The 13,410-nt window shown below is 33.2% G+C and overlaps 1 protein-coding gene across 4 annotated transcripts; it reads left to right on the forward strand.

Annotated features, from left to right (window-relative positions):
- The first annotated feature begins 480 nt into the window (after positions 1–480).
- On the forward strand, positions 481–12,430 carry LOC103129230 (protein Mpv17-like). 4 transcript variants are annotated; one of them, XM_016664909.1, is made up of 6 exons: positions 481–540; positions 1,148–1,224; positions 4,874–4,989; positions 6,090–6,182; positions 6,853–6,948; positions 12,222–12,429. In XM_016664909.1, exons 2-6 carry the CDS (start codon positions 1,152–1,154, stop codon positions 12,264–12,266), a joined length of 423 nt encoding a protein of 140 aa, XP_016520395.1. In that variant the 5' UTR covers positions 481–540; positions 1,148–1,151; the 3' UTR covers positions 12,267–12,429. The 4 variants fall into 4 exon arrangements, with proteins under 4 accessions (XP_016520395.1, XP_016520396.1, XP_016520397.1 ...); XM_016664910.1 differs by lacking the exon at positions 481–540 and adding an exon at positions 556–673 and having other exon boundaries at positions 12,222–12,430; XM_016664911.1 differs by lacking the exon at positions 481–540 and adding an exon at positions 700–791 and having other exon boundaries at positions 12,222–12,430.
- Positions 12,431–13,410: the final 980 nt, after the last annotated feature.

A 13,410-nucleotide genomic window follows, 5' to 3' on the forward strand; every position in this document is an offset into this window, starting at 1 on the left:
TACTTAAAAATGAGAAACTTGTCGTTGTTAAACTTTTGTTTTGGTGTATACCGCGGCTGTCCACCAGAGGGCAGCACAGGCCGTATTTCATTGTTTACAGCGGAACTTGCGTACTTTTGATGATACCTTTAAATACCGTAGGAAATTAGAACGATTGGGGCTTGATTGATCAAATGCTCAGTAAATGTACTGAAGAGAACGTTCAGGTACTTTTTGATAGGTTCAAAACTATATTAAAAATCCTTTTTATATATCAATCATATGTAATCTGTAAAAAATAAACAAAGGCTTTCGCATTGAAAGAAAACTATATAATATATTTGAAGTTACTGCCGTACTTTATATGTATTTTTAGACTTAGACTTAGACTGACTTTATTATCATTTTGCATGCACAAGGTGTATACAGAACGAAATTTCGTTGCATACGGCAACTCACTAAATTAAAGAAATTTAGTGAGTGGCAGAAAAGGTTTTTTTATGTAGCTTAAAAATCCGAGCTGATGTGAGCACGTGAAGGCATCGCCGGGCTCACCAACAGGCATGTAACACATTTTGCATTCACTGCTTTTTCCCCGTAAATTAATCCACTTTATTGCGACAAAACCGCTAAACATCTCAGTTTAGCGGTTAAACTGAGATGTTATTCGAGAAGATATACTTCGATGTTTAAGGTGTTTTTTCTTTAACTGAAAACCACTAAAGAGCAGACTTTAAAACTTCCGAATCCTTGTTTGGCCAAACTCCGTTCAAAAAGAATGAGCTTCTACACTTCATTTGAAAATTCTGAAAGTGAGTTTTAGTTAAAGAGTAAATCGTTGGTTAGTTGTATTAATGTGAGTATAGTCTTTAATTCGGCATTGACAAAATCTATGAATATGCTAGTTTGGGATCCATTTGAGTTGATATATGTAATTTAGGAAAAACGTACAGGCTTATCTTAAATTGATGTAATGTTTTCAATGCATCGTTGCTTCATCGTTGGCATAACTAAATATGAGTTTAACGGTATATCCAAAACAGTGTCGTTACAATTTTTGTTCTAATTGTGGACATAAGGATACTTATTTACAGGTTTACTTAATTTGGGCCACTCTGCTTCTGATTTGGCTGTTTTTGTTTTTATCAACATTCCCTTTATTTTTAAGGAGGATGGCTAATCTATGGAGGTCCTATCAGGCCTTGATGACCAAATACCCCTGGTCAGTCCAGATAGTCACAGCTGGTAAGTAATACTCACCTCTGCTTTCATTGGAATCATGTAAATACTGTAAGCACTGTATAAAAGGAGTAATGGAATTTTATGTACATAGAAACTTGTTGGGGTTTTTTTGTTGTTGTTGTTTTTGTTTTGTTTTTTTTTTTTTTGTTTGTTTGAAATGAGGTTAAAAATGTTGGACTGCAGGTCAGTTTTTCTCCAAGCCTTTGCTCCAGTGTACAGTTAACCTCAGTTTTAGAATCAACAAGGAAAACCTTTTGCCCTTTGTTCAAGCAACATTAATGAATCAATAGTTTTTCGAAAGTATGGAAGACCAAAAGTGCCCCAGTCAATTGCTAATTTGTTAAATATAAAAAAGTTTCCATATCATATTAGATAAATATATACATAATTTCCTTAATACATATTATAATTTAAATTAATAAAAATAAACATTTTAATTCAGTGTGTTTTGTAAATTCTATGATATATTGAATCCCATAGTCGTCATAAAATTATTTAAAATTGGTGTTATTGATTGGTTAACCTGCCCAGCAACTAAATTTTCTGTTGGATCCAACTCGTTTTGATGGAAATAAATTAAAGTCTGCAACATTAATTAAATAAAATAAAGAATAACAAAAAAAATAGCTAATGTCTAATTATTACTGCTTTTTATATAAAATATTAAAACATGTTTTAAAATATTAAAAATATTATTTTAACATTTTAAATAATTTCAAATACTTGTATTTATTGCATCAATTTCAAGTTTTATATTTGACCTTTTTTGTAACGATTGAACTAAATTGCAAAGTTATTCACGTCTATCGCCACTAGATGGCAGCAGATGCTTGTCAGGTTGCATCCATCAGGAGAACATCAGGCTTTTCTTGCAAAAAGTGAAAAAAATGCTGCCTTAATTCAAATTAAAGAGTCGTTGTCTTCAAGACAATTTCATTCAGAAATTCAGTATGTATGTGGTTGTAAATAAATAAAATCGGGCTGGTGCAGGACATAAAATACATTATTTTCTGTAAAGGTTTGTTAAATGAAAAAATATTTGCATGTTAATGGGGACCTGCAAGGTGACATATATGCTGCACATTTTGTCACCTCAAAGTTTTTTTATGTAGCTTAAAACTTTAATAAATGTTTTAAGCTATTTACATAAATTTACATTTATGTAAATTTACATTTATGTAAATACTATTTACATAAATGTAAATAGTATTTTATTAGATGTAACAAATTCAATAATAATGATTTTTTAAAAAAAAACATTATTTATCCCAAAGGTAAAATAAAAGTATCTTAAAATAACTGTTTACTGGTTATAGTGTGGGCAGGAAGGATCTCCAGTAGCAGTCAGCCTTGCAACAAATTTGTAATAGCCTCTGACTGAAGACCTTTGCTGTAGCACTCCTGACAGAGACAACGTTTCACATTAACATGTCCTGGATGACATAATCAGTTGTTGGCTAGCTCTGCTAATCCACCTCACTTGCTCTTGCCACTGCCCTTTAGATCTTTGTATTCTTGGTGCATATTTTGGGAGTGGAAGGAAAATGATTCGTTGTTTTTAAATTAAAATCCTCAAAACTATAGTGTGCATTTTTAATGAACAAAAAACAAAATACATCAGATTTTGCAGTAAAATATATTTAAAACAAGCTGATGGAGTCTGCATATATTTCCAAAGCAGCTGATATGTACAATAAAAGTAAAATGAAAAACTAGCTATGGTTTCACAGTTTAACATAAAAGAATAAATAATTTTTTGTGTTTTGTTTTTTGAAAGTGTGAGTTGAGCGTTGACATTTGACCACATTTAAACCGTTTTATTAGCTCCTCTATGAGGAAACCTTCCGCTAAAGTAAAGGTTGCCTTTTTTCAGCTGCTATTAGATTCTAGTGCATCGACTGCAGCAGCTGCCCTCATGCTGCCGTCTTTAGGCTTTTACTACTGCTATAAATACATTTTCAATTCAACGGCAGAACATATAATTTTTCAAATATATATTTATTAAATATAAAACAGATTTAAAGTGAAGCTGGATTTATTACCTTTTCTTGTCTCCAGCCATGTTTATTCGACTACATTGTTCACTACTGGTTGTGCAACCCAAAAAATAAAAATATCTTTTTTTTAGCAACTTTATTTTTAAATAAATAAATTTGATACCTACTAAATTCAGATATTTATTTTACTTTAACTCAATTTCATCTACTTTATTTCATGCAAGCAGCATCTCTTGGAATGTATTGGTGTTCAAAATCTTTAAAGTAAGTTCATCTTTAACTGCAGCAACAATAAAACAATTTGAAAAATCTACTCTTTAAATTAAGAGTATTTATTCAGTTGTGAAACAAAATCCCACTGTAAGAAAAAAATATTTTAAATTTGTGTAAAATAAATAGAAATCCAAGATTTTATTTAATATTTTGTATTTTTATCTTGATAGAGTTGCATACAAATATAAGATGATGCAAAAACCAATTTCTCTTAAAAACAGGAAAGATAAGAAAACATCCAATTCAAGTATCAATAGAATATTCATATCTGTATTTATGCCTTGATAAATTTTACACTTTTATTTAATTTTGATGTTTATTTTATTTCATTGGCTCTTTGTTGTAAACAAATGAAGAACATTTGTTCTTAATAATGAGTCAAACTGGATAAATCACGTCCCAGTTTTAAACGATAAGCATATTTTTGCTACATTACAGCTTCAGTCATATTATTCTATGCAGCGTTCTCTAGCTTGTTTTTTCTGTAACTTTGTGATTAAATATGAATTCAGACAGGGTTTTCTCTGTAATGTTCCAGCAGCATGGTGGAAAATTGAGCAAACATCTGGAATAAATTTGTTCCAGGAAGTAGAGCTGTCACGTGATAACAGGAAGGTCAGGGGTTGTTTGCTTCTCTGATCCAGGTGTGAAGGTTTCCTCTAGCCTTCATTAACCCCTGATATGTCCTGTAGGTTTGATAAATAAAACACTGATTGCCTGAAAAACCTGTATTTACTGAATGTCAACATGAGAAAATCTAAATTAGTGTAAAAATAATGATCAGTTTCAGCCATGCTGTTGAGGAGAAAACACCATAAGCTTTATTTAACCATTTGTACAGTAGTTTAGGTGACTGATTGCCTAAATCTCTTTGAATTCATTTTGGTTTTGAAGTGCAATTTAAAAAATCACAACTTTTCTTAATCTCAGCCTTTTTGTACAATTTGGAGGTGTGCATGCCAAAGCATGTTGCAATAAGCAAATAATCACATGTAAAAAAGATCTTAAAAAGTCTTAAATTTGACTTGATAACCTGGAGTACCAAACATGTCCTATTATTACTTTTTTGGACAACTTTTTTAATATTCAGGCAGCCGAGACAACATTTAAAACACACTTTTTAAATGCCAGAACATTAAGAATCAGACAGATTTGGAAATGCATTCTTCCTGCGATAGCTCCCTGCCATTTTAGAGCTAAATACTGAGCATCACCGCCTGCATTCTGCCATAATTCAACAAAATAAATGAGCTGCATTCATCCTGCTCCTATTTAACAAAAGCTTCGTACTGAAAACGTCTCTGCAGCTACGAAACGAATCTGCAGGGATCACATTTATATAACACCATGCAGCGTGTCCTGACAGCTTTTTTGTCCTTCAGGGTCTCTAGTGGGTGTGGGTGATGTCATCTCCCAACAGCTGATTGAGAGGAGAGGATTAGCTCATCACAATGTGGGACGAACAGCCCGGATGATGAGTATAGGATTCTTCTTTGTGGTAAAAGTGGTTCTTATTTATCTATTGTGTCATTAATGATCGTTTGATGGGACTCTTTTATTAACGTTTACATTCAACAAAAGTAATTTCTTCTCTGTCAGACTCTAATAGTTCATCCAGGAGAGCCTGGTGACAGCTGTACGGTTTACCTTTAAAAGCTTCACATTTGATCCTTACGTCTTTGTGACGAAAGCTTTTATTTGTGCTGCAGTAATCGTCTTAAATCCAGAATTTATCGAACTCTTGATCTAAAAACATAGTCAGAAAATGCTGAGATTGTGATGAGGTTTAGAGATATTTTTCAGTTTATATTTTTCCTCTGTTGGGTCTAAAATTACACTCCATAATTCTAGGGTTTAAAACAAATTCATAATTTGCTGCAGTAACATCAAAGATTTTTTTTTTAAATTCAAGCCTTTCGATTAAGATCTGTGCAAATCAGTGGAAATATTTATGGAAAAGTAAACAAACAACTTATTGTAATTGTTCATCTTTTAGATCAGTAGAGAAATTTTTATCCTCTTGTTTTCAGAATTGTTTAAATTTAGTCATAATGTAGAGTTTTCTAGCATGCACAGTTTGTTTGTCAATCAAATTTCAGTTCAGACTTTGACTAGGTCTCTTCAAAACCTCCATTTTGTTTTTGAGCAACAAACTGAGGACAAAACATTGTAAGACAAGTTCTATTTAAGTGATTGTTTTGTTAAATATGTCTGGCAGTAATAAAAAATATATATATTTATCTTTCATGAAATGTAGCAGTTGGTTGATATTTAATACTTTTTTAGCCAGGTTGGTGTTTTTCCTCTTTTTTAAAAATTCTGTCTTTTTTCCAAACTGAAGTTTACTTTTACTCTTTTTTTTTGTCTGTTTTTAGAATTAATTCAAAGAAACTACTAAGTTGGTAAAAGCTTTTTTCACAGAACTGACTATATATTTGTTTTACAGGAATTGCAAGAAATGCCACAAAATGTGTTAAAATTTTCCAAATAAATCTGTGAAATAATTTTACTGCCATATAAAAGATTAATTTTTGTTCAGGTTTTTTTGTACATCTGTATTCAAGTTTGAGGACAATTTGCTTCCTTTCCACATTAAAGGGTCCTGTAATCGGCAGCTGGTACAAAGTTTTGGACAGGATCGTGGTTGGAGCCTCTAAATCTGATGCCATGAAGAAAATGCTTGTTGACCAGGTGAGAGAAAACAGCGATTAGCGTTGACTGTAAATTATGTGCAGCCTATTAAGTTTATTCTGTCTGTAATTACTGTTATAGTCAAAAGTCACTTCAGTACCCAAGATTTCTTTGAGTGAAGGGAAAATATCTGTTAACTTGCTAATGTGCAGTTAGCAGAGCTAATGGTTTTCTTGGCATTTTTGCTCAACTTGGCTTATAAACTATTTAGATAAATTCTAATGTGTCAATTTACTTGGCTGTTTTGTAAATGTTTAGTTGAGTAAGGTTTGACATCTATATTGAAGTTTTAGGTGTAAAATTTCTTCCATATAGTTTGCTGTTTACATTCATGCTCTTATTTTGAAGTGGATATACTGTTTACGCAGCAGTTCCATTTCCTCTCCTGATGTTTTTTTCCTTTTTTTCAATAACTTTATTTCAAATAAGGAACATAAAATAACAAAATAATACATTAACAGTAGATATAAACAGAAATAAAATAGAACATGTAAATTATGCCAGAGCTAATGTTTGTGATTAGTGCTTTAGCGATAGCGTTATCTTTAGCGTTAGCGTTATCTTTAGCGTTATCTTTAGCGTTAGCAGAAGGACCACTGATTCCTTCTGATTCCTTTCTTCTTTGTTTGTTTGTTTGTTTGTTTGTTTTTTTATCTGTTTGGGTTCTCAGTTGTGTTTTGCTCCGTGCTTCCTGGGAACTTTCCTCTGTATTTCCGGAGCCCTGAACGGACTAACAGTGGAGGAGAACATTACCAAACTTAAGAGGGTGAGCAAATGCAGATCTGAACTATTAAGTAAATTTAAGCTCAAGAAGAATACTTGAATACTGTTAGCCTGATCTAATAGAGATAAAGCACATAAAGGTACTAGCAGCCAAATAAGCTAAACATTAGTCGCCCACCTCATTCAGAAAAGGATGAACACATTATTGGTTTTAATTAAGTCCCACAGCAGAAAATGAGTGGATTAATCTACTTTCTAAAGCACTCCACACCAAACAAATGCAAGAGGCCTTCAGGCAGGACGCTAGAGACGAATTTACTTGTTTTAATCACCAATATGTGGAGTGATTTTGGGTTTTCTGTGATACTGTGGCAGCAGGGAAATACGGCAATCCCATTGGTCATATCATAATGTACTTATGGCAAGGCATGTGTGTATTTCTTTAATATACTTGCAATCAAATGTAATTTTGTTCCCTTGAAGTTAATAATTAATTGCATAAAATATGTTACAAAGAAACTAAGCCAGAGTTACATAATGTGAAGTTTTAATCCTGTGTCTTTACAGCAGAGGTGTTTTATGTATCTGCTTGTCTTTGTTTTTTTTTTGGGGGGGCGGGTTTGCACAAGGGCCAAATATTTGAACTTTTTTTTGTTCTGTTTTCATAAAAAGAAAAAAAACCTTTCAGTTTTGTAAAACTTTTTGTTCAACATATGACCAGTGAGATGTTTTTATCTTAACCTCTCAGTGATGCACATTACAAAAGTGACCCTTAGGGATTAAAATTATTCTGCAGGTTGACACAAACTGTCCAAAAAGCTGTTACAAATATTGACACAAAAGGAGGAAGTTTGATTTTTTTTCCTTGGAGAAACAGTTGAAAACCTCCAACACCTTCATTAATGTTGGAAACTATTTCCTGGGAGGGAGGAAGAGGCACGAAGAGGAGGAGGGATTGTCGAACCAGCCAGGGTGACTCATAGCTCCGTATATAAGTGTGCGTGTGTGTGTGTGTGTGTGTGTGTGTGTGTGTGTGTGTGTGTGTGTGTGTGTGCGTGCGTGTGTTTGTATGCCAGGTCAGAGCAAACCGTCGTGTTGTGCCAGCTGCTCAAACGTCCATCAGCGCTTTGCTTACCCAGTGTGCCGCTGATCACCATCAATTATTTACCAAAGGAGAGGCTTGGACCTGAGAGGCCAACCTGGTAAATGTCAGAAAGGACACAAAATAAATGACAAATGAGCTCATTACAACGACGCCTGGCGACGCGGGAGCATGAGAGGAAAACTGATGCAGCGGGCGACTAAACCGCTGTTCACAAAACCAAATCTGTCTGGACACTTTTTATGTTTTTGAGCCAATTATTGAATGCATATTGAACATCAAGATTTTATTATGCTTCCTCGAACAGCTCAGGATATTCATATGGCTTTACAAAACATTCTTATGAAGTTTTTTTGCACAAAATGAGATTTATCTTCCTATTCTCAGCAGTTTTAGGGCGTTTTGTCACTTTAAATCCAAATAAGCTGCTGCTGGCCACGCCCACTAACTCAGCATTTTACCTTGCACATGAAAATAGCTGCAATTACACAACTGTACATCTTTGAAAAACATAAGTGGAGCCTCCTGCACAACCAACAAGCCAACAACAAAACATTTATCTTCTCCAGCAGCCATTGTACAGCGATTACAGTGGTAAAACCCTGCTAGAGCTCTTCTTGGGTTGCTATGTAACGGGCTGGGCTTGGCTGGGGTTGCTAGGTAACGGCGCAGTGCCCAAAGATTGACTCCAGGCAACACAAAACATTAATTTAGTCTCAAAAAAACTGCTTTGTCTTTTTTTAAGCACTTCAGCTGTTTTTAGAAGCAGTTGAAATCCAAATGAAAATGTGAATCTTAGGTCTCCTTTAAGTGTAAATGCAAGAAAATTATAAGGAAACTTGATTAAATTGTCAAACCCTGTTATTTATTGACACGTTTTATTTTGAAGACACAAATTTTCGGATGTGATTTTTGTTTCTCTTATCTTTTACCTAGTCAGTACTTAATAATGTTGTTTTGAGACCATTTTCACGTAATATATTGACACAAAGAAATGCAACTTCATTCACTTAAAGATGAATAAACTTTAACTTTTTAAAGAACAATTAACCCTGCAACTGAAAGTTATAGCAAACATCCAAAATAAAAGACAACAAACCAAATTTAAAATGGGAATAAAAACCACACAACTGAAACCATTAAGAAAAAAAGATTTTGATGCATCTTTAATCAAAATGTCCATTTAAAATTAATCATCAGAACGGAAATTCATTTCAATTTATTATGTGATTTGATTAATTGGTTAATGCGACAGGTTCAGTAGCCAGCTCTAAAAACAGCAGGAGTTAGCTGAGGACACACTGCCATCAGCTTCAGCATCCCAACCTCAGAAAACAAACCGTTCTGCCCATCAATCATCTTTTCCAAACAATTTGAAGTCCATCAATCTACAATGGGACAAATCAGTCACAAATGGAAAACAGTTGAGACAGCTGCCAGTCTTCCCAGGAGTTCATGTTCAACAAATTCACCCAACGTCTGACCCTGTAATGCTCCTGAAGCGTCATCTCAGACTCTACAGACACAGTTAGAATAGGAATATCTTTTATTTTCTCAAAGTGGGATAATTCAGGTGAAGAAGAAATATAAATGGAGGAGGAAGGATCTGCTAGAATGCTCCTCTGTGCACCTAGGATGCATTAGTCTGTCACTAGCTGTTCATTCACAAGAAGATGAAATTGGAATCATGAAAATAAATTCAATTAATGGGAACAATTTTGAAAAAAGTTTTTATCTAGGTTTTTTGACTTTATCCAAATTAGTGTATTTTGTAAAACTGACATGTTTAGATAAAACATTTTAAACTGAAAGTAAAACCTTGGTGGTTTAAAACAATTTAGTCATGAGTCCTCTACTTTGTGCTAATAATTTTCCGTTAGCTCCCCCTAGAGGTTAGGAGTAAAACATCAAGTTCCATTTGAAAAATAATTTCAATGGAAAATAATTTCAATTGAAAACATATTTTAATTTTGTGTAACAAAAATAATTTTTTATACAAAAAATTATGTAAAAAATACACAAACTGTGTAAAAACATTTAAAAATTTACACAAAAAATTGTGTAAAAGATTTTCACACATTTTTGTACAAAAAATGTTTTTTACACAACTTTTGTGTTAAAAAACTTTTTTTAAGCAAAATTCTAATTTATTTTTCATTTGAATATTTGTTCAAATATTCAAATATTTATCAAAATTACATCTTTAAAAAAGGGTCATAACAGAACAAAGTTTCATGACGTCGTCATTTTAAAGTTTTAATACGTTTTTCTGTTGAACTCCTTCAGAATATAAATTAAGTTTTTGTTTGGTACACAAACACAGACTGATCTGAATGCAACAAGCTCCTTTAAAGTGGGTCGAAAATGTCTCCTTTTGTTCTGTTTCTGAAGATTGTGACGTGTTTTAACCTCAGGTGGTGAAGTAGCTTGTTTGTCCATAATTAGAAAAGTGTTTCAGCCTGAAAAAAAGAAAAAAAACAGACCAGGAACATTGGCTTGTTGTTTTCATACGCCGAGACACATTCAGGTGACCTTTAGGTAGAATGACATGAAACTTTACTTCTGTAATGTTTTGTCTGCGCTACCAAATGGTCTTGTTTAGTATTTACTGTGGGGTCAAAAGGTCACAGTCAGGTCGAGGCAGTAATAACCATGTTTGTACATATTTTACCTAAGATTTGTGGTTTTGATCATAGTCCAGGTTCTGGATTAACCTCTCTCTGATTAATGACCCAAATATTTCAGTTACTAACATCCTGATCAGGTGAATCATCCCTGCTGATGCAGCTCAGTATGATTAAACCCCAAAATTAATTATATTTCAAGCAAGAGTCGATCATTACTGCGTATTTAATGCAATACACATTATAAAGTGTGTTTTCTTTAATATCATCTGTTTTGGTTACTTTATTTCTTTTTCTTCTTCCTGTATTTTTGTTTATTCTGATCGTTTAAAAACCACCAGAGATCATCTAATCGTCTCTTTCCTCCCATTCGTCCTTTCTTCATCCCTCCATCCTCATTTTTCCATTCTCTGGGTTTTCTGGTTCCTCATTCCGGTCCTCATCTTTGTATACATTTCTTCCAGAAATATTGAATATCTGTACTTAAACTCCAATTTGGCGAAATTATATGATTTAGAAATAAAAAATGTTTCGTCTCGATCCGACAGACCCGGCTCGCTCTTTATTTCTGTTGCTTTAAATGTTTCTTCCGTCTTCAATCCCTCACTCTTCTGCAGGTGGAACACTAATTTATGTGAAGGGACAGGAATTCAAATTAAAACGGAAAAAACTTTTTATTTTTTTATTAAAACTAATTATTTGAGCATGAGTTTTAATAACTGTTTCACTGAGTCCTTCAGCCCAGCCGAACATTTTCTTCCAGTTTGTTTCTTTTCTCCGGCCTTCATGACGAGGATGTGAGCAACTTGTTCCTCGGCGGCTGAGAGAACTTCATGTTTCTTGAATGAATTTAATCATTGTCTGCACCGATTGTTGGGCTGTGACGCTGAATGTGAAATTAAATATTCATACTGAAACAGAACCTTAACTCAAGGAACATCCAGAGATGCAAACGGTTTCTGTCCGAGCATCAACTATTTCTACAGACCTCCAACAGGAAATGGGAGCAAAGTTTTTATGCAGATTCTGTTTGTGAAGCTGAAGATTTTATCTGGTTTGGTTCTAAATGTTAAGAGATAAAATCTTTAATGTTTGTTTTGATTTTTACCTCTTAATTCTTTTTTTATTTATTCATTTTATGACATTAACTCATACAATACATTGCACACACATGAATATTTGAGCAATATGATTTGTGGAAAGTTATGATAAGACAAAAAAAACATTCAGGTCACATCAGTGTCACAAAAAGACTAAACAAGAAAAAAAAAATGCATCTCCTCTTCACATTTATTTAGTTCATTTTGAGCCATTTTTAGACTCAGTTTCAGAGACAAATACAACCCTGTATATAAAAAATATTTTATTTCTTCTTAAGCAATCCCTCTATGCTTAAATTCATTCCAGATGTAATCCTTTTTATTTCATAAATTTCTTAAAGTATCTGAATTTTATGTCTTTGCTTTTGTATGTCAATATCTTTATGCACATGTGTTTGTGTAGTTTAGTGGACTTTTTTTTTTATTTTGAAGTGCAGTGCATTACTTGTTTTTCATCTATACAATAATATGTTTTTTTATTTTCTCACAGGACTACACAGATGCCCTGATCTCTAATTACTATGTAAGTTTCTGATGTTGAATTAACTGGTTTTGGTTTTTCTGTCATGGTTGTGAGATTATTTTTTCACACCCAAACGTAGGACTTTGATTTAGACACTAACGAAGCTGTAGAGTTGTAAACATGAGAAAAAAACCAACTGCAGTAACACCGTTCAACCTGAGGAGGGCAGCACTAAGATGGTTTTAGGCCAAGCATTGCACAATTAAAGCTGCAGTTTGTGACTTTTNATGTAACAAATTCAATAATAATGATTTTTTAAAAAAAAACATTATTTATCCCAAAGGTAAAATAAAAGTATCTTAAAATAACTGTTTACTGGTTATAGTGTGGGCAGGAAGGATCTCCAGTAGCAGTCAGCCTTGCAACTAATTTGTAGTAGCCTCTGACTGAAGACCTTTGCTGTAGCACTCCTGACAGAGACAACGTTTCACATTAACATGTCCTGGATGACATAATCAGTTGTTGGCTAGCTCTGCTAATCCACCTCACTTGCTCTTGCCACTGCCCTTTAGATCTTTGTATTCTTGGTGCATATTTTGGGAGTGGAAGGAAAATGATTCGTTGTTTTTAAATTAAAATCCTCAAAACTATAGTGTGCATTTTTAATGAACAAAAAACAAAATACATCAGATTTTGCAGTAAAATATATTTAAAACAAGCTGATGGAGTCTGAATATATTTCCAAAGCAGCTGATATGTACAATAAAAGTAAAAATGAAAAACTAGCTATGGTTTCACAGTTTAACATAAAAGAATAAATAATTTTTTGTGTTTTGTTTTTTGAAAGTGTGAGTCGAGCGTTGACATTTGACCACATTTAAACCGTTTTATTAGCTCCTCTATGAGGAAACCTTCCGCTAAAGTAAAGGTTGCCTTTTTTCAGCTGCTATTAGATTCATCTCTAGTGCATCGACTGCAGCAGCTGCCCTCATGCTGCCGTCTTTAGGCTTTTACTACTGCTATAAATACATTTTCAATTCAACGGCAGAACATAAAATTTTTCAAATATATATTTATTAAATATAAAACAGATTTAAAGTGAAGCTGGATTTATTACCTTTTCTTGTCTCTAGCCATGTTTATTCGACTACATTGTTCACTACTGGTTGTGCAACCCAAAAAATAAAAATATCTTTTTTTTAGCAACTTTATTTTT

Source organism: Poecilia formosa, unplaced genomic scaffold (assembly GCF_000485575.1).
Source record: "Poecilia formosa unplaced genomic scaffold, Poecilia_formosa-5.1.2 Scaffold526, whole genome shotgun sequence".
Classification (NCBI taxonomy): domain Eukaryota; kingdom Metazoa; phylum Chordata; class Actinopteri; order Cyprinodontiformes; family Poeciliidae; genus Poecilia; species Poecilia formosa.